The sequence below is a fragment of the Aythya ferina genome (assembly GCF_964211825.1).
Source record: "Aythya ferina genome assembly, chromosome: 10".
In the NCBI taxonomy this organism is placed as follows: Eukaryota; Metazoa; Chordata; class Aves; order Anseriformes; family Anatidae; genus Aythya; species Aythya ferina.
This window is the reverse complement of record NC_140306.1, coordinates 16053307-16080176: the sequence shown is the minus strand read 5'-3', so window position 1 is coordinate 16080176 and position 26870 is coordinate 16053307. Positions and strand designations below refer to the sequence as shown.

Genomic DNA, 26870 nt, shown 5'->3' with positions numbered 1-26870 from the left:
GATAGATCCAAGTCTTAGTGTTGGCTTTTGATACTTTCCCACGTCATTCTGGCAAACACAAAATACAAAAGCATCGTAACCGGGTGACTGTATGTTTACATTTCCAGCGGTATCCTAACACTGACACTATTTGGTGTTTTTTTATTGATGAACGAAGGGAGAAAGAAAAACAGAGGAAGCAAATCTGGAGATCAGGCGTTCTGTCCACAGTGAAGAAAAGAAGCACTGAAAGACCATCTTTTTAACTGAGTACCACCTCAAATGACTACAGCACATGTGACAGATGATGGCAATTAACCCTGGGGACGGTACAGGAAAAGAAGGAAAAAAAACAAATAGGAATTACTCAATTGTCATAGTATGAGCATAAGAGCAAGCAGGTGCTCTAAGAACAAGCAGGTGCTCTAGCTCTATATCACTACAATTCCATTACTACATATAATTTCTTAGCCTCTTTTCACATGTGTGCACATGACACAATTTTTATTTGAAAAATGCTGATGTAAAACTTTCAACTGCTTGGCGTAAAAACACAAAAATAACTACTGCCAATGAAGAAGGGCTGTCATTCACAACCTTCTAGCTTTTTTCTTTAAAACCACTGCACAGGATTGAATAAAGACAAATATTTATTATTACCCTTTTATCAGATTGATTTTTTATACAAAAGATTTAAAAGAAGCAAAGCCACATATTCTAAGAGGGCTACATAATTTAATACCTGCGTTCCCTATCCAATTTATTAAATAGTTCATATTTTTCAATCCAACCAAGATGAATAAGCAGTTTTCAGAAAGCATAACTGCCACTAACTACTTACTTGGGGTAGAGAATTTTGCAGAAGCAGTATTTGTTTTTTCTTGTCTGTTTCACTTTAAGTACTTAGACCATTTTTTAAACTTGTTCCACGTTTGCACAATTTCCAATTTTAGAGACTTTTAAATTAACAATGTTTTTCATAAAAACAATAGAAAAACAAACAAAATTGAAGGAAAAATGGACTAAGGATTTGGTTTTTGCTGCAATACAACAATCCAACGAAACTTTTATTCTATTTGGAGCTTTATATTCAGGACTTCCATTCTTTTATAGTTTTTTTTGCAAGATATACACACAAAGTATCAACACAAAGGGAAAGTCATCTTTAGGCAACAGCAAAATTCAACTTTTTGAAACACTTAACTTCTGAACTATAAAAATACCGGACATTACCAAGTATGTAATAATTCATGTACTTGCCTCTCCAGTATCTCATATTCCGTGTCAGATTTGTATAGGGCTATAAGCCTGGATTCCATCAAGATGTAAATCTTTCCTGTGGCATTATCTAGAACATAAAACAAAACAAAAAAAGTTATATAAATCTCACTTTAATACCCTCATTTGCACCATTACAAAACCTTTCAGTTTATGCAAGATGGTATGTTAGCTATAAAACTGCCCAAAATAGTCTTGCTGATCGACTACTATTTTCCACCTCTTTCTTCTCCATAACATGACTACCATTAGCCATCTAACATGTTACAGGTTAAGAGAACAAAGATGTTCAGTTACTGCAGTTTAGCTGTCACATACCAGTAACTTACTCATGAGCCTGACCCCCTAGTACAGGAGGGAAAAGAAAAAGCTAGGGACAGCCAGCCACACCTTTCTGCCTTTCACATATAACGTGATTTTAAGAGGTCAAATAAAGCATTTGTTCTTGTTCATTACTTCAGCTATCAATATTTATTAGGGAACAGCCCTCAGAATGTATGCAACAGAAAATAAAAAGAGCACAGCAGCTAGAAACCATCAGCCACATGGGAAACATATCTCATTCTTTACAATAACACTGATCCAGTCCCAACAAAGCACTAAGTTTAACATAAAACAGTCTATCATACAAAATAAATGCATGTATTCAAAGGCACTGAAGAAAAATGGGTTCATTATATATGATCTTAATTTGACACTTGCCTCTCAATTTTACATACTGCAATTCTGGGTTAACGCAAAGGGCTAGATTACTAGGTAAGGTCCAAGGAGTAGTGGTCCAAGCAACAAGAGAGACGCTTGCATCTTCATCCAGCGGGAAGCTCACAATCACTGAAGGGTCTTGAACATCCTTCACAGGCAAGATAAAGTCAAAAGGAAAGCGAGAAAACACATTTAATGCAAGTCATAGTGAAAAAAATGCAAGTCAAAGTGGTTACTATTGCTGACATCTGCCCAAATCTCTCTCGCAATTTGCCTAGTTCATCTCTGCAGTGACAGAAGTTGAAGTGGCAGCATAAGAAAGTTTGAAAAAGATGACAATCCCAACATTCTCCCATTATATCAGTGGAAACTATCAGCCTGACAAGGCCGCAGAGTTAAGGGTTAGCATTAGCACCGAGATTTTGGGAATTATCTGCCAAAGCACCAGAGAGCCGAGTGCCAGTTCCCTCGGGTACCTCTTCTAATCCCTTTTAAAAAGTCTATAATTAATCTCAACTGTCAAAACTAGCAGCAGTTTCTCAACTACTGCTACACAAAGGCTTTTTCCATCTTTTCCTCTACAGTCAGGGAGTAGGAGGAATAGCCATCACTGCAGATGAAATATCTTACTAAGAAACCATTGTTAGGAACAAAAAATAGAAGTTTTGAGTGATTAAAAACACAACTACATCAATACTTATAAGAGTTAAAACATCAGGGAAGAAGACCGTTAGCAGCTGCTCTATGAAATTTTGTCTTCAAATGGTTCAAAAGAATCCCCTGAAAACAATTTTTTCTTTCAGACAAAAACAACCCTAGTTGGTCACACTGTATTTCACATATTAGAGAAAATAGACTGAAAAGCAAGTCTAATCTTGCACATGTGAAATTTTTATTATTAAGTGCCAAATAGAAAATGAATGTCATATGCACAGGCCCTAAACATACAAACAGGTCCTATCCCTCATCATTTCTGGTGCAGGGCACTCTGGTTTCTGTCCAGCACCACAGAACAGTTAATTGCATCACGGGACAGGCAGCTATTTATGTCTGAGCTAAGGGCTGTTCCAGAGGGAATTTTCTGTGAACATCTGGTGCAGTCAACAGTAAAACATAAATATTACATAACTCTTGTACTGCGCTTGATGTGAGCAAAGGCTGAGCTATCATTACCATTCTGTCTCTAACAACTGAGAAACAGCACTGTAGGATCATTCACCTTTTCTGAAGCACTAAGTTGATCTGGCAGATAATTACATCTGGAAAGCAATAAAAAAACACCCAAGCTTCCAAAAAAGGACATTGTTCAATACTTTTATTTACAAAATTGTACCTGCTTTAAGTTGAAGACAACACCTCTTCACTTGCACATAATACAAGATACTGACAAAGTTTACTCAAGTCTACATCAGACACCAAAGTCAATTTCTAAACGTGTTTCCTGTGTCCTATTTCTCATCGGATCAATCAACAGAAGCCAAAGCCTGCTTTTCACATCAAGAAAGATAACAGCTGCCTTACACCCAGAAATGACAGGTCTTGCCAAGAATAAATCATACCAGCTCACAGACTCGTAATGATCCAATCTCCAAAATACCACCTCAAACAGATAAAAAGATCTCTTTCACATGAAGTGGCACAGCAGCATATGTAAGCCCACACTCTACTCATTCTAGAGTAAGAAATAGCATCTAAGTATTTTATTAAGATACGAGAAAAAAAGAGAGCGTTGTTCTATGGAAGAAGGGCACACAAAAATAGTCTTTGTTACAAAGAAAGCTCATTAATCTGAGCCTATATGAAATGTAGATTACTTTGTTTGATGACTGAAATAGTTAATAAATATAAGCAATCACAAAACAACAAGATATCTTTGTAGGTGACACTTCCAAATCACAAAAATCTTTGTTCTTCAATATGGTCAATTGCTCCTCTGAAATATAGAAAGCACTAGTATCTGTGGACAGCATTATAAAAGTTCATTTAAACATTTTTTTTTCAGAAACACTATTTCTGGCCAGCAAATTGGCCTTTGTTAGGCAAGATGTAAAGAAGACCAGATGTACAATTTGTGCTAGCTTTCTGCTGTAACAACGTAAGTAAAGATTTATGATACACGGACATTGAGGCCTGGGTGGGGATAGTAAAGAATACAATACTCCTGTCCACAAAAAATTTGTGAAAATTGGAAAACCGTGACAGAATTTCTGCTTTTGTGCATGTGATAACATGTTTGCTGCTAATAAAAGCTGCATCTAGTCATTCATTTTGAGGTTCTTAAATGCATGTCGATTCTTAAAAATGCATGGTATACTTTGTTTTGTATTAAGAAAAACATTATGTGGAGTTTACCAATCTGAGTTAACAATACTTACAAGACCTATAATAGCACTGAGCTACAACCAAACATGATCTTTGATAATTCTTACTAATCTTACTAATTCTTACTAATCCTCCCACGAGAGATTTTAACTTTGCAAAGACCCTTCCTCTTTTCAGATCTGCACAGCCAGGAAATGCTACAACTTTCCTGCAAGTACTTAAAATAAAAACCCAGCACAAGTGCAATATTCATCTTGAAAGCCAAAAGAGGAAATGAGAGTAATTTGGCAGAATAAAACGAAGTATATGCCTCAAATACCTGTAAGTAGTAACCAAGAAGAAGGAAGAATGAAAAGATCACATAATCCAAACAAACACAGCTAAGCTCAATAAAACAGCCTTTTTTTTTTTCTTTTTTTTTTTGGCTATCAGCTCGGAGTATAACATGCTTATGTACCAAGCAAAAAAATACTAAAGCCTTACAAATCCAAGTTGAGGATACTAGAGACTAGACTGCAACGCACCATGTACACATATACTGACCTTGTAATTCTGATGGGACTCGAAGTTGGACAGTGGGGTGTTACATGCAGTTGAGAAAGGCATGACCTTAACACCCCTATATACTAGTCCTTTGTCATACAGCTGCTTGAAAACCCACCTGGAAGTAAACAAGAAACATGAAATAACACTTGGAGTTTCAAATTTAATAGAGCAACTGCAAAGCGTGGTTCTGCTCTAGCTGGAGTGCTGTACTGAAAGACACATATTTAACCAATCATCAACTAAAGGCAGTATTTCTAAGTTAAAAAGAAATTCACTGTGACTGTATTATCGGTGAATACTTAGTTTTACCTGATTCCAACAGCTTGGTTTTCTGTGTGCTGACTTCACAGAACAGAGAAATATTCAGATGGAACACAAATCAGTATTGCTGAATAATCTCTCTCAAATTTCCTGAATATAACAACAATCTGAAATTTCTTTAACAAGGCTGAAGTCAGACATAATTTTCAGAGATGTGTTGTGACATAGCTGCTCACTCGTCACATCATTCGGAGCACCTACTATGTCAGCCAGTGCTAAAAAACAGATCAGACATGAGCTACAGATGACCGCTTCCCCCTCTGAGTAAATCCTGACAATCCCAAGAGCATTTTCCACAAGAGAACACAGCTCAGCATGCAAAGCGTTGAACACAGTTTTACGGTGCCACAAGTTACATTAATGTTCTCCTTTGGTAGCTCATCTCTCTCTCTGTTCCAGTCCAAGATCATTCTCACGCCAATCTTTAACTCCTTTATGCCATCTTCAATATGGCCTGTGGTGTACATGAATCCTTGTGTCTTCTCAAATTAATGAAGAAACTACTTAATATTGTAACATTGAGTCAATGCTCAAGATGAACTGTAGCTGGAAGAGTAAGGTACTTTACATTGCAACTCATCACATGCCCACGTGATGGACAAAACCCTATGTTTCTTTGTATCTGAACAACACAGGGTTTGCTAAACGATCACCCACATAAATCAGCTCATCAGTTCTCACTGACCTACACGCCCAGTAGTGTTGTCTGCAGGTTGGTTACCTTACAAGTAAGGCAGGAGAGGGCAAGTCTATCATGCCAAATTCAACTACAGATCCAAGTTTCTGCAGAATCCATTCATTTCAGATGCCACATGCAAATTGTTAGAGTGCTGACTTTAAAAGCTCTTTTTACTTGAATATTTTCAAACCATCCTAATCACTTTTCTGTGTCACTTTCCAGATAAATAGCCCATTGCTAAGCAACCAATCCCATCTTGGCAAGCAATTTTTTTTCCTGAAGGCTGTTTCACTTTGTGCTTGAGAACCTGGGCCTGTATTTAAGGCAGTGTTTTGTCTTCGATGTTTGAATGCATAATCTTTGACGCAAAACAAAGGGAGACTACTGCACTGATTTCCATCTACAGCCTGAAAGAAGAATATCAAAAGATATGGATCAGCCTGTTATCATATCAAGAAGATGTGCAATGCAACCAGATTTATCCCTGGGCCTCTAGTAAAAGAAAAATATTTCTTATGAGTGGTCACTAACATGAGGAAAGTTACAGAACCCAAACTCTAAGATTAATAAAAGTCTAAGAAACCCTCAGCAGCATCAAGTTCTACCATGAAAGAGTCAAAACCAGAAGTCTTTCAGAGCTGTGCACTCCAACAGAGGTGGCTTACCTTCCACATACAACTCGGAAGTGACCTTATTAAAGCAGAAAACGTCACCAATGGTCAAGTTGTAGCTGGACCCTAACTCAAATCCAAAGCACAGCAGTGAGTGCATGTGTTTTACAACTGAGACTGCTTCAACTTAAATCTAAGTGTCTCAAAAATATAGAGATTTCTTAATGTAGTTTCATCAACTTTCTGCATATACATTTCAGCTGGCTAACTGTAGAAGTTTTTATGCAAGTTAAAATTTAAATGTATGCTTACCAGCTCAGAGCCTAATTAATGCAGAGTGTGACAAGCGACAGCATTTATACTGAAGGTGTTCTACTTGCCTTTCAAAAACAGTTAACTAAAATATCTACAGGAAAAAAAAAGCTTCACTTTAGCTTCACTTTCTAAAGAACACTGCCTACCACCAGCATAGAAGAAAACTCCTTAGTGAAACACTGAATATTTAATTCAGCTGTAAATATAACCGTAAGCTTCAGACAAGGTGAACGCTAGATGGAGCTGCAAAGTTACAAATCCAAGCCAGCATCTCCCTCTTGCGGCCATTCTGACTCGCTGCAAACCAAGAGCACCCCGGTTTTTCCGCAGCCAGACGAGATGGTGAGCATTCAAACCACCAAATTCAAATCACACGTTTACAGCTGACCAGAACTGCTCCTTCCAGAAAACTATTCCAACAAAGCAGCGAGAATTATGAAGTTGAGACTGCTGCTTGATGCAATAGCCCTCGTTATCACCACAAAAACAGCTGTTATCTTGAAAACCACATAATTGGTTTCCTCAATAAAAAGCCCTTGAGATCATCAGTTCCTGTGTGATCATGAGAAGTGCACAGATGACAACTGTCAAAGACCTTTCTGCTAGCAGCACTGCCCTCTTAAAACAAAGCAACTGCTGGAGACTACCCTACGTCTAACAGCAGGAGTCACTTACTGTTACAGACAGCACATTTTGCTTAACAATTCAACACAAGACTTCAGACAGTAACTTACCAAAATCTCTTTAAATCCCTTTGATAGCAAAACACTGGCAATTTGCAAGAAAGGGACTCTAGAATGATACACCAAAACTGAAAGTGACATCCCTCTGAAAAGAAAAAAAAAAATTACAAAACCACAGAGCTCCTTTCTGCTGACAAGCAGAAAGGGTTTACCCCAAAAAGATCAGAGATCAAGGAACGTTCCCTTAATTCGGGCACAATTCTCCTCAAACGCAATGCCAATTTAGTTGTATCCTCTCAGCTATGCAACACTTACTCTACTTCACGGAAGAAAAACAAGGTTTGGAAAAAAGGAACTCCAGGTGCATATCTCAGTCTTTGTTAACACAGATCCTGCTCCCTGAAGGTGAAAGATTGCCAACTTCTAAACCGAATGACACAAACTGGAAACAAATATTTGTTGTCCCTTAGGTGCCATGAGGGGATGACAATTGCTCTGACCCAGTGAGTACCCAAGACCACAAGTTACACTCACCAGGTGTAACATCCTAGAAACTTGAGCATACTACAATATTCATTGATCACAGTCATATACACAACGTGTGAACATCACAAAGGGAACTTTGGCTTCCAAAAGCTAATGAATTAGTCAACGCAATATTCAAACATTCAAATACTGGCAGCCAGGTGGGCCTACCATACCCTGGGCTGCACCAAGCATAGTCGAGAGAGGTGATTGTCCCGCTCTGCTCTGCGGCCCCACCTTGAGTGCTATGTGCAGTTCTGGGCACCACAGTGGACATGAAGGATGTGAAACTGTTGGAGAGTGTCCAGAGAAGGGCTACAAAAATGGTGAAGGGCCTAGAGGGGGAGACGTATGAGGAGTGGCTGAGGGCACTGGGCCTGTTCAGCCTGGAGAAGAGGAGGCTGAGGGGGGACCTCATGGCAGCCTACTCACGAGGGGAGTGGAGGGGCAGGCACCAATCTCTTCCCTTTAGCGACCAGTGATAGGACCTGAGGGAGCGGGGTCAAGCTGCAACTGGAGAGGTTCAGCTGGATATCAGGAAGAGGTTCTTCACCGAGAGGGTTTTCGCGCACTCAAACAGGCTCCCCAGGGTCATAGTCATGGCACTGAGCCTGTCGGAGTTTAAGAAGTGATTGGACTGTGCTCTTTGCCGTATGGTCTGAATTTTCGGGTAGACCCCTGTGGAGCCAGGAGTTGGACTTGATGGTCCTTATGGGTCCCTTCCAACTCGGGCTATTCTATGACTCTATGAATTCTGGAGAGGTGATTGGGGCTGCTGAGAGCAGGGCCGTTCACCTTGAGGTGCAGCAGCCACAGGCTCCGTGCCCTGTGTGTCACCCTGCATTGTATGAGGGCTGCCTGAGTCCCCAGGCTGCCTGCCTGCACCCAACCATCGTCTGAGCACAGCCTGCTCTCCCCCAGGGGTTCCTGCAGCTCTGGGGGCACTTCCTGGGGTCCCTGACATGAGAGAATTGCACGATAACGGGGTCTGCTGGAGAAACTCTTTCGGGTTGACTCTTTGAGGGCTGCTTCGGGTGCAGGAGACACAACACGGGGCCTATCCAGAAGGTGGCTTTCTAATGTCTCTTGCTATGTCTGGGGGAGAAAATGAGCCCACCCTGCTCACAAGAAACTGTGTAGGAGAAGGACGCGAGGAGGGAGCAAGCTGATGCTTCCCAGCAGCCTGGCAGAGCCAGAGGCAGCGCCAGAGCCTGGACGGGCCTGGGGCTCCTTCACGTTCCTCTGCCCTCCTCGCCACAACCACGGCGGGCCCAGCACTTCTCACCTTGCCCTTCCCTTCCCTCTCCCCCCCAGGTCCTTCTGCTCAGAGCACAGCCCACACCAGGCAGCGCAGGCAGCTCCAGAGCAGGGCAACACCTGCATCATCTGCATGGACCCTGTGGGGGACAGCACGTCCTACCACACCATGGTGTGCCCAGCCTGCAATCACGCCTGGTTCCACCGGCATTGCATCCAGGTAGGAGACCTCCCCTCACCCTGCGGGCACGGCAGCTGCTCAGCAGCACCAAGGCCCACTCACCGCATGTGTTTCTGCTGCAGGAAATGGCCATACACACAGACAATCACTTCATCAAGTGCCCCATCTGCAGAAACAGGATGCAGTTTTGTGCAGAGATGTCCAATATGGGGATCCGAGGGATCCGAGTCCCATTCAGTTTGGTATCCCTCTGCCCTGCTCTCGAGACACGAGGGCACAAGCGCTGTGCATGGCCAGGGACTGGACAATTTTGTCACTTCTCTTGCAGAGGACCAATCTGGGAGAACAACAACTCCTCTGCATTGCTGCGAGAGAGGCACCAGCGCTGTGATGCCAGCGAATGCCATTACCCACGAGGCAGGGATCAGGCGGAAGTACACGGGTGAGTTGCCTCAGCAGCCATCTGGGGCTCTGCATGGGACCTCAGCATCACTGCAGGCTGGGGGAGGCAGGACAGAGCAGAAGAGATGTGCCAGCCACTCCCTGCCTCAGACGCTTTGTCCTCACACCCACAACCCTTTGCTTCTTCCCCAGGCCCTGGCAGCTGCTCCTGTGCCGCTCCTGTGCTGCCGAAGGCACCCACCGGCGCTGCTCCAACTTGACCGACAGCGCAGGCACCTGGGAGCACGACAGCAGCGCTGGTGTGGGCACCAGCAGCCAGGCAGCACTGTGGCCATTACAAGGTATCCTGGTGACTGACAGAACGGGGCAGAGAGAGCGGAGGACGACCCGCCGACATGTAGTGTGGGCACCAGACACCTTTAACCAGCCCCGAGGACACCACAAGACCAGTGCTGAGAGAAGCACTCGCAGCCCTAATTGCGAAGCAGCACCAGGTACCTTCAGGCACTCCATGGTGCCCGAAGGCAGACTCCCTCCCAGCCAGCGGGGGCGAGCCCGGGCAAGAAGCCGCTCCCCATTATGTCAGGCCACAAATACCCATAGCCGGCCCCGGAGACAGCGTGGGAGCAGACGTGCTGCATCCCCCTGTGCTCAGAGCAGCAGCAGCAGCTCTGATAGCGAAACGGCATCGGGGTCCTCCAGCGTTTCCTTGGTGCCTGAACGCAGCAGCCACTCCAGCCACGCCGGGCCAGTCCGGACGCGAAGCCGCTCCTGGTTACAACGTCGGGCCCCAAATCCCTACAGCCGGCCTGAACAACGCCGCGGGAGCAGCCGTGCTCCAGCCCGACGTCGTGGCCCCAGTCCCCAGCCACCATCACAATAAAGCTTGCTGCCAATCCCATCTGTGCAGAGGGATCACACGCACGTGTCAGCTTCAGCCTCACTTGCACTCCCATTAGATGGATTAGAAAAATAACAGAATTCCAGTAAGCACGTTTGGCTTAACCACATTGTCCAGAAGGGGTTACGATCTACACAGCCAGGAATATTGTTGGGCTGCACATGTCCCAGTTATCAGCCAACCGTCACCCTGTAGACTATGGCACGTAAAATTAGGAGCCGTGAAATTATCGTGTCTTTGGGGAATTGTGGTATGAACGTTCCCTGTGAGATTCCCAAGTTTCACTCCATTCCAACACCCCTCTGTTTCTAATGGCACATTCATTAGTGCAGGCCCATGAGGTGTTCAGGTCAGAATCCATACGATACAAGCTGGCATCTGCCACATCCAAGTGAAAACCATGCTTAGGCGGGATTGTTGCACAATGCATGCAGTTACAGCTTCTTGCCCAAGGAGCAGAGATTCTGTGGAAAAGGCTCTCCCATGAGTCATGAGCAATGCTTGAAAGACAAGATGTAATCAAATAAAAAGGAAGCAATGATCAAAGAAAGACACGTGGGGATAAAAAAATAAATAAAAAAATTAAAAAACAGGGAAAAAAAGCAAAACCAAAAGGAGTACTGAAACAATACCAGAGACGAATCAAGAAAGCATAACCATAAGAGGAGCGCTCAGTCCAATACCAAACACAGAAAGCCTATCTTTAAAATAATATCTTTATAAGACACCTTCATAAGACAGACAGAAGAAGCATTTATTCTGGGGCCTACAAATTTTTAAGTACAGTATCATCAAGTCTTATGTCCAACTAGGAGGGAAAGCTTTAAAATCCCAGCATACAGAGCTCATTTTGCTCCAGCTCTACCCTCCAGGCTCTCAACTAGCATAAATAAGGACATTTCCTGCTGTAATCTTCATATCAGTGCACCAAATGATTCTGGATTATGTCAGAAGTGAAAAATGCACTTATAACAGAAACTATAAATACGCAAAACTGATGCTAGACTTACCCCAAAGATCATCTAATTAAACAGGAGATCAGACCATTCCTCCTTTAAAATAAAAGGAGATGAAATAAGGACCGTCATGGTACGATCACCACCACCTTGGAACTAGAGAACTAAATGCATGAAAGAAATTGAAGTGTGAAAAGAACTCTGATAGCTACTAGAAAAATGTACAAAGCAGACTTCTTCCTTGTGAACACTATCCCTGTAGCAAATCACTGAAATGTCATGGAATACACACATTACAGCAGTGGTTCCTATGAGGACCCATAGATTTGTTTTGAAGTCATTCTGTTTTAGTGCTGGATGAGTTCCCCACGCAGAAAAAAATAAAGTCAGAAAACAACTTGTATGACTTACACAAGAGGGGGGAAAAAAACGGGGTCACGACATTCCAGTTACATGCATCCTTACACCAAAGGCAGCTGGACAATGACATTTAGTAACACGGCTCAACAATATGGAAAAACCTCAGGCCAAAAGGAAAGCAAAGCTACACGTAGTGAGCAGTGGTACAACAGCCAGGCAACCCAAGGCAAAGGTTCCAGTTTTCAGAGCTACCTAGAACCTCTTCAGCTGTAGCCTAGGGGCAAGACAGGGGCACCCTGAGCCTGACACTTACAGAACATCGAAGGGCAGTGAGGCCAAAGGCCACTTCTGTCAAGGAAGAAATCTGAGGTCCTCTCTAAATAACAACCCTAAAGGGGAAACAAACTGCAGCAATTGAGATGGTTCAGGTGGAGACAAAAAGCCCCGCCACTGACAGGAGCCCCATGCTGCGTGTTCACAGTATACAGCATAACCATTATCTTAATCCCATCAAGTACTCACTTTCTGTTGTAACTAGGAATGATTTTTTCTTTTTTCCTCTCACCCACTTGCTCGTAATATTGCAAAAGGGTTAAAGAACTTCTTAGAGCACAAAAGCAGATAGCAAATGTTTCTGTCACCAGTGTGGCATGAGCACTGTGTGGTTTTGCACTGTACAAGCAAGTCTTTCAGAAACACACATGAAGCTTTCAACTGTTTTTAAAAACTGATTTATGTTCAAACTGCAAAGGGTAATTTTAGCCACTAGATGGAAATAGAAAGCTGATTAACAAAACCTACGTGCACAAAGGTCAAAAAAAAACATTGCAAATCATCAGATCCGAAACGTGCCTCAGTTCTGACCACTGAGCTCTCCCCTCCTCTCCTTGACACTTCTGACTTTTTCCTCTTCAATGGCCAGAGAGAACTGTTCTCAAGATGCAAACTATCTACAAGCCTGAAAACCATGTAACGAGCCAGTGGAAAAAAAAAAAAAAAAAAAAGTTTAGAAGTTCCTGTTCTTTCTTCAAAGCTCATACACTTCTCAGACCAATCTGAGGTCAGTAAAAAATTTAAGGTCATATCAAGTTGCTCTCAATTCCACTGCATCTGTCTAATGAGCTGTACAAATACTACACAAACCCATTACAATTCACAGAACAACAGAAATTCTACTTGAGCCCACTCTGGAATGGCCAGCCCCAGGAGGAGTTAGAACCAAAAAATTAACCATATAGGTTTAACCATATAGGTTTAACCATATAGGTTTAACTGATGGAAAGCCTGAAGACAAAATCCTTACCACATTTTAAGCACAAAAAATCCATGGTTGCCATTCTTACTGCTGTTATATCAGTGGTTTTTTTTTGTGTGTCTAAGAGCAATATTCTAGTTCCACAGGCAGAACATAGCAAGAAAAACACTGGATGGGTGAATACGGTCACCAGATTTCAGTCAGTGCAGAAATTAATCTGCAGCTTCTGTTCCATACTTATCCAGGCACTAAAATATTACAAATTACAAATTTTTTAAATTTGTTTAAATAAAAAAATCATTAAAACAGATCAGTTTTAAGAAGTACACTTGAATCTACCATTCAAATGAATAATCCTAATAGACAAAATGCATCTTGAATGACACAGATTTTCAGTTTGCTGATTGTGTTGGTAACCACCTGACTTCCTTTAGAAAAATTTACATCATGTTGTCAAAAGCACTACTGTAACTAGAGTGCTCTCCAAGCCTTATCTCCGTTAGCCTTGGGGCAGGCTTCCTGCATTCCTTTTTCATTTCCCTCCTCCATCCACTCTGTGTAAACACCAGTGGTTCCACCTCCTGTTCTGTGCGAGCAGGTTGGCAGTGGTACTGTATGTCCCTTCAAGACCTAGACTTTGTAGACAATCCTATTTTTTAAAACAGCCTTTTAAAAGCATATTTTGCAACATGATTATGCAGAAAAAAAGTAGCACCAGGAAGCAAAAAGCACAGAATTAGAAGGCTGTCTGCATACATGCTTCCCGAAATCTCTCATATCACAGAGATTTCAGATGCAAACTCTGGATCCAAATAATCTTACAAGAGGTAGGTTTCTTGCCAGCCTTGGCTTTCTTGTCAGTCTTAGCTTTATCATTAAGCAGGGTTTCTTCAGCTAAACTAGTTATACATCTACTTCCTTCCTATTATCCCTTCAATGCTCATCAAAAATTCACTGGTACTTCAGTCCTCTGTAATTGTTACAGAGCCATCTGGAGGTTTTATCAATCCTTTATCATACCTATACGAACCATTTAATTACATATGAAACCAACTACACAGCTCTATAAAGAAAGGTTATTAATAAAACTAAAGATCATCAATAATACTTTATTATACATATAATTTACTTTTCAATGGCTTTTTGTCAGCATACACTCAGCCAAACTTTTCCCCATAATTCACCTTGTAACTCTAGCACCTGAAGTACTCATTGTTGCCAGTTTTCCACTGTATCAGCTCAGTTTGTTTTTCCTCAACCTCAAAGGTCATCTTGTCTTTTAGAATTCCACCAGTCATTCTGAAAATGTTGCCAAAATTCCTGAAGTTAGCACTGCAACAGGAGTCCCAGACAGCTGTCAAATTATACTGCCAAGAACATCTAACAGCAGATTCCGAGCCTCTAAGTTCAAGCTTAAAGAAGGGGGTTTACTGAACAGAGTTTAAAGTTAACACTGTGAAGAAAATCAAGAAGTTAGAGAGAACTTCCTAAATGGAGCAAGGAATAAATTCATCCATATGTCACCAGAACTGCTTTGAGATTGACATGGAGTAGTATGACTTCAGGAGTAAAAGTAGTCTTGTTCATACTTATTTTGAAATACTTATTTTATTTTGCCCATACTTTAGTTTGAAAATCCCTACTATCCTCAAAGAAAAAGCAGTTCAATTAATTCCCTCAAACAGGCATCAAGAGATTTCACACCCCCCTTCGCCTTCTGTATTTTTCCCACTGTTTATCTGAACTTGGCACACTTCAAAACAGTTCTAGTGACATATGGATCAATACCGGTTACAGTAACTGAAGCCTTCTTAACATTTTACATTCGTAGAGCATATGTGCAAGGTATGCGAGTTAACTTACCACACAGACTCCATGAACTCAGGATAAAGAGTTTTATAGTCATTTTCAAAATCAATCCAACGTCCTAATCTGGTTACATTGAACTGTTAAGAAATCAGATTAAGAGACATCTTAACATTAAAGATCACAGTGCATTTCCACTATTTATTCTGTAAAAAGCTTTATTTTAGGAGTGCAGCGTTTGTCCCATATCAGCAAAACACTTAACAGTTCTATGAAATGTTTAAGCCTGACATAGCTCAAAACAATGTATTTAAACAAAGACAACCAAAGAATGAAACCATAATTGTTTAGATTCAAGACCACAGAATAGTCAAGTATGTTTGACACTACTAAATAGAAATAGTGGTGGAACAGAAATGCATTTTCAAGGTTCATCTGTGGTTCAAACACCTGAGAATTGCTACTGACTACAGGGGTCTTGTTTTCCCTTTTTAAAGCTACTGGTTCCAGAGACAGTGAAACCTGGAACACCGTCTGTCAGCTTTCAGTTTTACCAAAACACGATGTGTGTAGAAGACAAGGAAATTATGAAAGAAATTGGTATGTCACAAGAAGTTCCCAAAAATGTTTTCAGGGCCAACTGCCTTCCTTGACTTCCCAAAGGTATGAAAGGGCTGCCAGAGATCACGACACTGACAGGCACTAGCCCCTGTCTCAGGACAGATGTGTTCAGGCCCACTGGCGCAGGACATGAAAACTAACGAGTAGTAAGCTAGCTATGGAGTCTACCCGGGACAGGGTACTTTCCTAATTTGCAATTTTTGAACTGTTAGCTGTATGAATAACTGAGCCCAGAAACATCTATCCTGATACTGTTACATGCAGGTCACGCTGAATGGCAAACTGGTAGAGTGATGAGAGCCAATGATTTCTCTCACTTCTATAGTTTCACAGCAGACCTGAGTTCCTAAAATATGAAGGTTTTTTCTTTTAAGCCACTCTGACATTCCACTATTAAGATCCAAAGCCTACAGCTGATCACTACAAGGATCCAAGAAGCTGGAGTATTATATTTGGTCTCAAAGATCTCATGCATCCAAGGAACTTTTTCACAATGTTTTAAATTTTAGCTGCTCCGGACAGAAAATAAACGCTATTTGCTGGAGCAATTTTGGGAATTCCTCTCCTAACACTGTCACAAAATATTTTAACTTATTACCAGCCAATCACAAAAACAATTAAACCATTTACTATCATCTGAAATACATGTAAGTGTGCATATCAACGCACATGTTCAACTGTACACACAGAACAAAATATAAAATCCGTTTACTGTTAAGAAGACTACCGTTAATTCAGACTAAACAGCACTGTAAAATGCCATTTGCTGAATGTAGAGTTAATAGTGACATAAGGAAAATAACATCAACTAGAACAACACCCATTTTTATTTTTAAAAGCAACCAAGAATCATTAATATCATTGAAATATGAAATTTAAGTATGGATGAATGACTGTTTATTTGGAAGAACAAACCCTGTTCTTTTAACCCAGTCACTTGCTCAATTTTAGGTTGCAGCTATTTTAGCAATGATAGTAGTTTCTTTGGACACTAGCCATAGCTTCAAAATGCTCTCAAGGGCATGAGACAAACGATACTCAAACAATAAATGTATATTTTGATCAAAAGGAATAGAGCAGGACTAGAGAACACACAGCATAATGAGGTAGACCAGCCTCTGGATCATGGGAAGGAAAAAAAGAAAGGATTATTATGCCTGGTAAAAGAAACAAGTAACGGTGAAGATAAAGGTTTACTGTAAGCCTCAATTTTATAGAGGAATTACAGTTCTTTAAACTAGAAAGGCCCTGTGCTCACAAGCTGAAAAAGTCTGATCCCTTCTTCCCCTCATCTGTGGGCACTTGCTATCGCCTGCTGTCACTGTGGCACAGCCAGAAAAAGCACCTGGGCTGTGCCTTAGCTCCAGAAAGCCACAAAGAAAAAGGTCATCACTTCACATCCGTACCAGACTAGTAGCAAATACAAATGGGTTAAACATACTTTATTCTGGCCCACTATAACTGTTTTCATGCATACCTCCTCCTTCCCATTCATAACTATTGTAAACATACATACAGAAAGAAAAACATACTAAGGACAAGAAGAAGTACCAGGTCCTATGTACAGAACAAATACTATCAAGAGCTACAAATAAAACCACGCATCCAAGAAAATATCAAACCCAACTACTTAGAACAGCTCTCTAACATAAAGGGAGTCTACAAAGACCAATGCTCTCTCCTTCACTATTTTCATGGATTGCAAAGTTTACACCAAGACTCTCTTGGAAGAGTGAGGGTCTACCCACACCAATTCTGACCCAAAAATGAGATGCTAGAACTTCTGCTGTTCCAGAAATAGAAACTATTCCTACACTCTGACAGTAACACTGTCAGTAACAAAGTGGGGACCAGAAAAGCCAAGAGATGTTAGTGTGCATTGCTTTCATTTGCTCCACTTGAAAACCAATTCAAGTCAGACTTCACTTTCAATTTTCTATACAGAAGACACAAAGGAAGAGACAATTTGTTCAGTGTATCTATTTAGTTAGACACTTTGAGCTGCTCCAGGTTACGTTCAGATAACCTCCTGACATTACAGAAGTCCTCCTGTTCTGAAACACAATGCTTTCCTTATGTTCCCCTTTCAGGATCACCAGTAAAGAACAGTGTAGTTAAGGACATGGGATTTATGAATGTAACCAAACAGAAGGATAAAGTTCACCCCAGCAAAACAATTTATACAGATGAAGCCAAACGAGTTTTCTGAATAAACCAATCACAATACCACATTGGAAATCCAGACAAGTTAGTATAGTTTCTATTTGTAATGTTCAATTCTTTAAGAAGAAGTTGGCTCCCACCATCACATCTGTAGAGCAAAGAACAGTTGCTTCTTTCCATCCACCGCTGAAGAGGAAGTCATTGCAAACGGTCTCTTATACCAAGGGACCACTACGTGGTTCTCATATGCCATCCACATTCTGAGGACCTACCCCTTTCAAAACCTTAAGCCAGAAATTCTCCTCACTGATGCTGCCTCCCCTCTTTGGTCTGCAAAACGTTGCAAGGTTACACTCTCAACTTCACATCACAACCCAATCCACCTAGCATAAAAACCACCTGCTCTTTAAGTCAGTGCTCCCTCTGTTGTGCTTTCCCACACCATAAGACACAATAAAGAGAGGTCCAGTAAATATCAGACTTCTACATCCTGTAAAGGAACATACAGCAGAATGCACACTGAGCCTTCACTTACCTCCCATTCCTTCGAGTACCTCATCACAATTCCTCTGCACTGGTTGTTGTATTCTGCAATGCCCATCTTTGCCACATCTTCTGGCCCTTTGATACCTAAGGTCTTGTCAATCTCATATTCCTGGGAGCAGTGAGAAAAAAACAGGAAAAATCACCCTGCTGTCAAAATCTTTCACAAAATTTCTCTAGTTAATGTTCTATGCATTATATGGGCTGAAGGGTCTCTATCCTTCTGAATCTTCATTGAGTACTACACCTGAAATAAGCAGACATTTTAAAGGATAGCCTCAGTGTGAATATGTCTTTACCATCTTAAGAAAAGGAAAAAAAAAAAGGTTTCTGAAATAGATACCAAATAAATACATGATTACCGTAAGTAACAGAGTGCCTGGAGAAGGGCATAGGATCAGCAGAAAGCACCAGAAGCTAGAACACAAAGGCCAGAGCAATACACTGGACAAAGAACTTCCATTTCTCTTTTAGCAACCATGCCAGGCGTAAGAGCAACATAAACATGACTGATGAGCAGGAAACACCATGGAAAAAGGAACCAACAGACATATCTGTAGGAAGATTTATTACACATACCACAGGTAAGCCATGGCAGTCCCAGCCAAACCTTCTGTCAACATGAAACCCACTCTGATGAGCGAATCTGGTTACTATGTCTTTAATGGTTCCTGCAAGAATATGGCCATAGTGTGGTAGCCCAGTAGCAAAGGGAGGGCCATCATAGAAGTTAAACCTGGAACACAAAACAACATTCTTAACTAAATTGAACTTCAGCATCAAATCTTCAAACAGGGTAACTGTATCTGTGCGCTTACGCTTCCTATGTCTTACCAGGGCAACATCAATTTCTCGCTCTGCTGTTAGCAGCCAACACAAGCATTATGTTGGCAGAGGAAATAAAGGCATTATCTCAACTCCTTCAGGTCCTGATTGCCAGTTCTACCACAGTTACTACTGAAAATGTCAGCAGGCTGCTCCACAGATGGCAGACATGGGAGTTGTCCTTTCTTACCTAGTGATTTATTTTATAAACTTACTGAGCAGGAAGCTACTGTTTTATTGCTACTACTAGTATACTGTTGATTCTTCATACACTGAAATATAAATGGTAACTGACATGAGAACATTGGCCAAGATTGCTATCTCCAAAGAGAATTGGGGCCAAAAAAAGTAATTACAGCCAAGCCAACCTTGCATTGCAACAAACAGCTTTTAGTTGATTCTTACCTAGGTCTATTCTTCGACTGCTTTAGGCATTCCTGGAAACAATTCAGTTTTTTCCAGAGCTCCAGTATCTTCTCTTCCTCATTTGGGAAAGAGATGTTTTCTGGAACTTGTTGAACCATTCTTTCCCAGCAAGAACCAAGCAAAGAAAACACACATTTAACAGAAGTGAAAGAAAAAATGACCTCAAATGCAGCTATTTTGCAAATCCGAATCAACATGCCACATCTTTGTTTTTCCAAAGAGACTGACTCAGCATCAACATGAAAGCAAGCTCTATATTCTAAATAATAATAAACAATAATAATAATTTTGATAGATTAACACCACGGTTTTGTAACAGGAAAAGCGTTCTCCACTCACTAAACTAGTCATTTCTGTAATATGCTTTTCTTTTTGCTTCCATAGAAAACAGTCACAGGGTGAATTATTTTTGGCTGCAGTTTTTTTTTTTGTTGGGTTTGGTTGGTTTTTTTTTCCCCCCTTTTTTTTGTTGTTCAAAATTTTTCATTTTCATGTCCAAACTGGCCTTTCGCATCAATTTTTGAACTAGTACAGGAACTAAATAAATCAGTTAAAAGGAAGCTACTTTTCACTGTACATCTATTCCTAGCATTTATGTTTTCAAAGACTTATACCGTCCTTTTTCTCCTTAGTCCATCATTCTCAGGAACACCTAAAATGAGCTTAGACTTCACATGGCATCACTGAAACACGTGACAACAGAAGATGAACACGGGGAGAAGAATTTGAACAAACAGCTAAGGACAAAGCTCCAGGACCTCTGCTGTGCATCCTCTAAAAGTTTTAACTTCCAGAGGATCTGCAGATTTTACTTGCATCAAGCTCCACCAGTAAAGTTGAGTGATAACCATACAGGTTTTGAGAACTGGCCCAGCTGTCAACACCCCGTAATCTAGTAAATTAAATACATATTAAAGGTTCGGTCTGTAACTGTGACCGGGCTATGGAAGCTGCTCACGTATCACAGATTCCATGCGTAAGTCACAGTATCACTTTTGGCCCCTTTCTACCAACTGGCGCACTGCACACACAAACCAGTGTCCAGCAACCACAGGCCACAAACTTATACACGCACCTCCCAACAGTACAAGTGAAGTTTATTAAGTCAAAATTAGGGGGAAAAAAAATACTGATGATAGTTAATATGCAAGTTAGTCACTACCACACATTTTTTTCCTAGTTACAGGACACAATTTTAGACAGATTGACTTAAAAGACAAACCCAATTCAAAACTCATGTACGTCTCAGCTGAGCAACAAGTTAAATTAAGACTTCAGTGTTCAGGAAAAACATCAGTTCACACACTGATGCATGAATAATTCAGCATATCCAAAGCATGAAGGGACCCCAAAGCCCACCCCGTCCCAACCCTCGCCGTGGGCAGGGCCCCCTGCCCCCAGCCCACACTGCCCCCAGCCCCATCCAGCCTGGCCTTGGGCACTGCCAGGGATGGGGCAGCCACAGTTCCTCTGGGCAGCCTGGGCCAGGGCCTCACCGCCCTCTGAGTGAAGAATTTCTTCCTTATATCTCATCTAAATCTACCCTCTCTCAGTTCAAAGCTGTTAGCCCTTGTCCTATCAGTACACCCCCTGACAGAATCCCTCCCCAGCCATCTCATAGGCCCCCTTTAGGTATTGGAAAGTTGTTATAAGGTCTCCCCCTGAGCCTTCTCTCCTCCACGCTGAACAATCCCAGCTCCCTCAGCCTGTCTTCATAGGGGAGGTGCTCAATGACACACCACTTTCAAGCAAGACGCCAAATTTACATACAGATTAGTAAGCACAAGGGTTGGTCGTTGTTTTCTCGTTTTTTGTTTGTTTGTTGGTGGTAGGCATTTTTTTTGTATTCTTGTTTCTTTGTTCATTTTCTGCTGAGAAAAAAAACTCAGGGTTAAGGCAATGCACCACTGAGGAATTAAAGGACACTCACTTTTCTACAAGATAGTAACATTCAATAGGAAAGGCATCAAATTTCAAAGATTGTACTACAGCAGTCTCAAACTTCTGCTGAGCTTCTTATCTAGAAGGAAAAGAAAAAAAAAAAAAAAACAAATATTAAAACCATAAAAGCAAGTTAGAATATGGTTTTGGGGGTATTAAAATCAATAGCAAATATTTAATTACTCAAGAAAGAATCAGTAAAAATCCTACTACGTGTGAACCAAGATTTCAGACATGAACTTGACAACATACAACAGGTATGGACTGATAATCAGCACAAAGTTTATTTCAAAACATTACTGATTTCGTTGCTTGGAAAACTAAGAACTCACGAACTAAAAGCACACGTCAGATACTGTGACAGGCAGTTAAATGAAATGAACACACAGCATCCTATATAAGCAGTCTCCCAACCTTCTGAGGCTTATGATCCGTCTCTTACCTCTGTTCCAACCACCTTCTTCCACAAACTATTGTGTAGACTTGTGCATGACCTTCCTTCCCTCCACAGACTAGAGGCCCCCTTTCTCCATCTACAAATGCCTGCCCCAGACTTAAAGAACGCGTTACTTTACATTCACACGGAATTAGACCCTCTCGTTTCCTGTCTTTTTAAGTTGTGATATTCAAAGCAAGGTAATTTCTGGGATAACAAACTTGTGAACTGATCATCTGTTAATCAATATAACCGTTCTCTCCATCCTTCCCAGAAATGGAAGTTTAAAATGAAAAGCTGGCTGCCTGGGAGCAGAATGCTGAGCTACAGACCGAATGTTGCTGCTGAGAATCCTTTGCCAGCAAGTTGTTATGCCTCACATACAGAACAAAACTGCAACACTAACCAACGACCTCAGAACAGGTGGAGAAAAAAATAAATCCCATTCAACTACCTTTAAAACTTTTTAAAACTGAGTAATAGTGTTCTATTCCAACTAGCACTTCACATAGACCCCCGCACAGCTGGAAATACAAGAACACGCTCCTATTTGGAGCAACTTTTTTTTTCTGCCTCAAAAGGACATCAAGTTACCACCCTATTGGCCACTCTCCTTAATCTCTGCTGCAATTAGCTGGCGAAATTACATCAGAAAGGAATGAAAAGCAGTTTCCATCACACGAGTTCTGTGCTTGATGGTAACAGAAAACTGATGTTTTCACCTTCTTCAGGACATGCTGATAACAACCTGGTTCAACTCAGCTATCTGATGGGTAATGAAACTGATGAATTACACTTTTCTTGCTGAGAAAATACCTCCTAAAGGGATCAGATCAGAAAATTAAATCTGGGAAACTGAGAAGCGCCAATTTCTAATTCCTTCAAAGTTAAATGAAGCCTACGCGAGCTGAGCCCGACACCTGAGGATGGATTAGGCAAATTGCATGAAGTGAACTCATGTGAGCCTGTCACTCAGGCTGAAACACCGGCCAAGATGGGCTACAGCTCATCCAGTCCTGCTTCTCTTCATGCTGAAAAGCCGATTAGAAGAGCACTGACAGGGCGACCTGATCCATACACTAACGCTCTGTTTAGACAGAAGCCCGTCTGTGAAGCACCCCAGAGAGAGCCCCCATTGCTGCACCCACGCTCTCTTCAGCAATGTTTGGTGCCTCCACACTACCTCCACTAAAAGCCTAGAAGCCTTCGCTGTGCAAACAAAACCTGCATTATTTGGGAATGGCTCCGAACGACCCATTTCATCGATCAGAAGCTACCGGCAGCTGAATTCGCGAACGCTGCAGCCACACAGAGCCAAACCCCGGGTTACCCCGCAGGCTGCGCCGACCCAGCAGGGCCGGGCGGGCCGAGCCCACCCGCAGGGCTCAGCTCCAGCCGGGGCTGCGCTCCCACAGCGTCACCCCGGGGGCGCCTGAGCTGCAGCCGGCTCAGGAGCCGCCGCCCACCCGCAGCGAGGCACCACAGGGGCACCACAGGGGCACCACAGGGGCACCACAGGGGCACCACAGCCCTGCCACAGGTGCCCCGAGCCCCGCCGCGCCCCCCCCCCCCCCCCCCAGCCCAGCCCCGGCAGCGCCCCCAGGCCCCGGGCCGGGCCCCGCCGCTCACCTCGGGCCGCATGGCAGGAAGCGGCGCCGGGCGCACGCGGCGCACGCAGCCAATGGGCGCGCCGCCCAACAAGGCCGCCTGCCGTTGGTGCCGCCCAGCCCCGCCCCGCCCCGGCACGGCCCGGCAGGGAGGGGCGGTATCGGGGGGAGGCGGAGGGGTTCCCGTGTTGCTGAGGAGGATTTAGGGCGTTGTTTAAAAATGCGGCCTTGAAATATAGAAAGATGTTGGCAGCGTCGGTTCTGCTGTTGCCACGTCCAGGTTCTTATCGTTTTCCCCCTATTTTGTGCTTCTCTGTCCTTCACAAGTGTAACAATAAACCGAACGTACACCAGCCTGCTGGCCTTACCCGTGTGGTGCCCGTAACTGAAAGCATTCGGGTCACAGCAAGCTCCTTCACGAGTAATTTTATCCCAAAGATGGGCAGAAAAGGGAAGGCGGTGGTACGTAGTAGTGCGGGAGCTGCACTGTGGGTCAAAAAATAAGGGAAAAATGGGGAAATTGAAAGCCCGGGGAGATTTGTAGCAGAGGTATCGGGGCTCTGCGTAACTGGGCCCATCCCCAGACTGAAAGCGAAGGTCTCCGCGCCCGTTCCTCACAAAGCAGCAAACTCAGCTGGGAGGGAAGAAGCGAACCCCCCGAGAGCCTTCACAGGGGCAGCCCCAGCTCCCCCCCGGGGGCGCGCTGAGGGAAGGCCGGGCCTGGGTCTCAGCCAGGCCTGGGCGCTCCCGGCCCACGCCTCCAGGGGCAAAGGCGGCGGCACCGCGCTCCCCCTGCTGAGGGGCGAGGCGGAGCCCTGGGCCCCACGGGCCCGTCACGGCGCCCGGGGAAGGCGAAGTCGGCCCCCGCTGGGGCGCGGGCACCATTTTGGATCGGCGGCCCCCGTCAGGAGCTCAAGGGGCGGGGGGCAGCCGAGGGCACGGCCGCCGAGCTCCGCGGCTTCCAGCGGCCCCTCACGGGCCCGGCCGCCCCTTCCCCCGCCGCAGCCATTTCGCCTGCCCGCACCTCACGGGCGGCTTAGGCACTTTACGTAAGACCACTGCAACGGAGGAGAGGGCGAGGGCGCTTGCGCAAAGAACTGAGCGCAAAAGGTGTTTGTGAATAGGAGAGGAGCAAAACAACGCTCCCCGAGAGTTGGGCCAAACCAACAGGCGCCGCGCGGGGGTGGGCTGGAGGGGAGGTCCCGGGACTAACCCTGCAGGCATCAGTGCAGAGCCCGGCAGGGCCGATCCCGGAGAAGAGCTCAGTGTTGCTGCCGGGCCCACAGGTGGAGATTTGCAGAGGACAGGCTGGTTGAGGAGCAGCCGAGTGCCTCCCCCAGCACTGCCCCCCCGCGGCCCGGCAGCAGTTGGACCGCGCCAGAGAGTATAAATAGGGGGTGTGTGCGTCCCCGCTGTTAGTCGGCGTGGGGCGGCGGGCGGCGACGGTGGCGTGCAGCGCCTGCGGCTCAGCGCCCTCCCCGCAGCCGTCCCTCGTCGCTCCCCTCCCGGCCCCGGCCCGCCGGCCCCTGGCGGAGCGCTGACAGCCCGGTAGCGGCCGGCTGGGGGTGTGGGCGAGGCCATCTCACCGCGGCGGCGGCTTGGAGCCGGTCAAGCTGCCCCGCAGCCCGCAGCCGCTCAGCCAGGCTATGCGCTGCAGACGGGCTCCGCTCAAGAAAAAAACGGAGCGGATCGTCAAGAGGTAGAGGCGCCCGCGGAGGCCCCCGCCGGCGGGGACGCGGCAGCAGCAGCGGCAGCAGCAGCAGCAGCGGGGCGCTCGGCCACCGGCGGCACAGCCCGGGGAGAAGCGGGAGGAGAAGCGGCGGCGGCGCCGGGCGCGCTCGGCGGGGCGAGGAGCATGTGAGGGGCCGGGGCGGCCATGGTGCGAGGCGCGCAGCCGGCGGTGAGCGGCGGCAGAGCCCGGCGCCCCCCCTGGGGGGGTCCCGCCCGCGGCTCGGCGCTGCCGCCCGGCGCCTGCCCCGCGCCGCCCAAGGGCTGCGAGCCGCGGCGGGGCGGCAGCCGCTCGCGGTGGCCCCGCGGGGCGAGGAAGCTGCTGGGCGGGCGCCCGCACGGCCCCTGCCAGCACTGGCAGCAGCAGCAGCAGCACTGCCGCCCCTTTCGGCGCTGCCACCGGCCCGGCCGGCCGCGAGTGCTGCTCTCCCTGCGGCCCGTCAACGTGCTGGGCAGGAGGGCGCCCGGCATGCGGGCCCCTCGCAACACCAACCAGTTCCTGATGCGGGAGAAGTATCAGCTCATGCACCTGCGCTCCGACTCGGTGGGCACCGAGAGCGGCGGGTCGGACTGCGAGATGGACCCGCTGGACATGGACTCCTACCTGGGGGTGCTGGAGAACGCCCGCGGGGCGCTGATGGACGCCGTGGAGGACACCCGCACCTGCGGCCCGGCTGCGAGGTCGCCTCCGGCTCCGGGCTGGGGTCCCCCGCAGGAGGAGAGCCAGCAGTACTTCCCCTCCGAGGACGATGTGATTGAGAGCGAGCTCTTCATGGAGAGGGACTTCGATGAGTTCTGCAGCCGGATCGCCTGAGCCCCCCGCGGGCGGCTTTCCCCGCGCTGTGTGGGTCGCGTATATTCCTCGGTCACCCCCTTGCGTTTTTGCCAGGGGGGTCGGCCGCTTTTATAAATGAGCGAGTGTGTATGAGCGGGGGCAGCCCCCATGTAAATAAAAGGAACTTTTCTGGAGGCAAGCAGGCTGCCAGCAATGCTTCATGCGCCGGGGGCTCCCGGGGTGGGCAGTGGGGAGGGCAGGGGAGAGGCAGGCAGAGGTTGGGGGGTGTGGAGGGGGGGAAGGCCAGGGGCGGGGAGCAGCAGAACCAGGAAACCAAAGAAATCAAACAATCCCAGCGCCAGAGGGGACTTTCCTCACCTCGCCGAAGTTGCTCCAATCCCTGGGAGCCCAGTGGGCAGGCAAGATAGCTCAATACGTGCACAGCAGTGAAGGTAAACACAAACCATCGATTCTACAGCTATTTACAATTCCTCTCCTTCTAAGGAAGGCAATCAAGGCAGAGAGGCACTTTGGACACAAGCTACTGATTGCACCACTGTGCCATTTTTCTACTGTAATTGCAGCGTTTTCATGCCTGCTTTACATTTATGACAGCGGGGTTTTATTCCTATTTTACCAACCACAGCAGAAGGAGAAGTGTCTAGAAATATACTTAAAGGGCCTCTGAACACCTAAAAACATAGATGCCAAGCACCCAAAAGGTGG

General features: G+C 45.0%; 1 protein-coding gene across 3 annotated transcripts in view; it reads right to left on the bottom strand.

Moving 5' to 3' along the window:
- IARS1 (isoleucyl-tRNA synthetase 1) overlaps positions 1-23747 on the bottom strand; it is a 101887-nt gene extending 78140 nt beyond the window's left edge. The window contains exons 1-9 of one of the 3 annotated variants that reach the window (XM_084531474.1): positions 23664-23747; positions 21588-21677; positions 19637-19756; positions 18986-19142; positions 18399-18518; positions 15137-15219; positions 4825-4942; positions 1960-2107; positions 1240-1327 (exon numbers count right to left, since the gene is read on the bottom strand). In XM_084531474.1, the coding sequence (XP_084387600.1) occupies positions 1240-1327; positions 1960-2107; positions 4825-4942; positions 15137-15219; positions 18399-18518; positions 18986-19142; positions 19637-19755 (833 nt within the window). In that variant the 5' untranslated portion in view covers position 19756; positions 21588-21677; positions 23664-23747. Of the gene's footprint in view, positions 1-1239; positions 1328-1959; positions 2108-4824; positions 4943-15136; positions 15220-18398; positions 18519-18985; positions 19143-19636; positions 19757-21587; positions 21678-22040; positions 23515-23663 lie in introns of those variants that run through there. The other 2 variants (XM_084531472.1, XM_084531473.1) reach the window with 2 other exon arrangements.
- Between the last annotated feature and the right edge of the window lie 3123 nt (positions 23748-26870).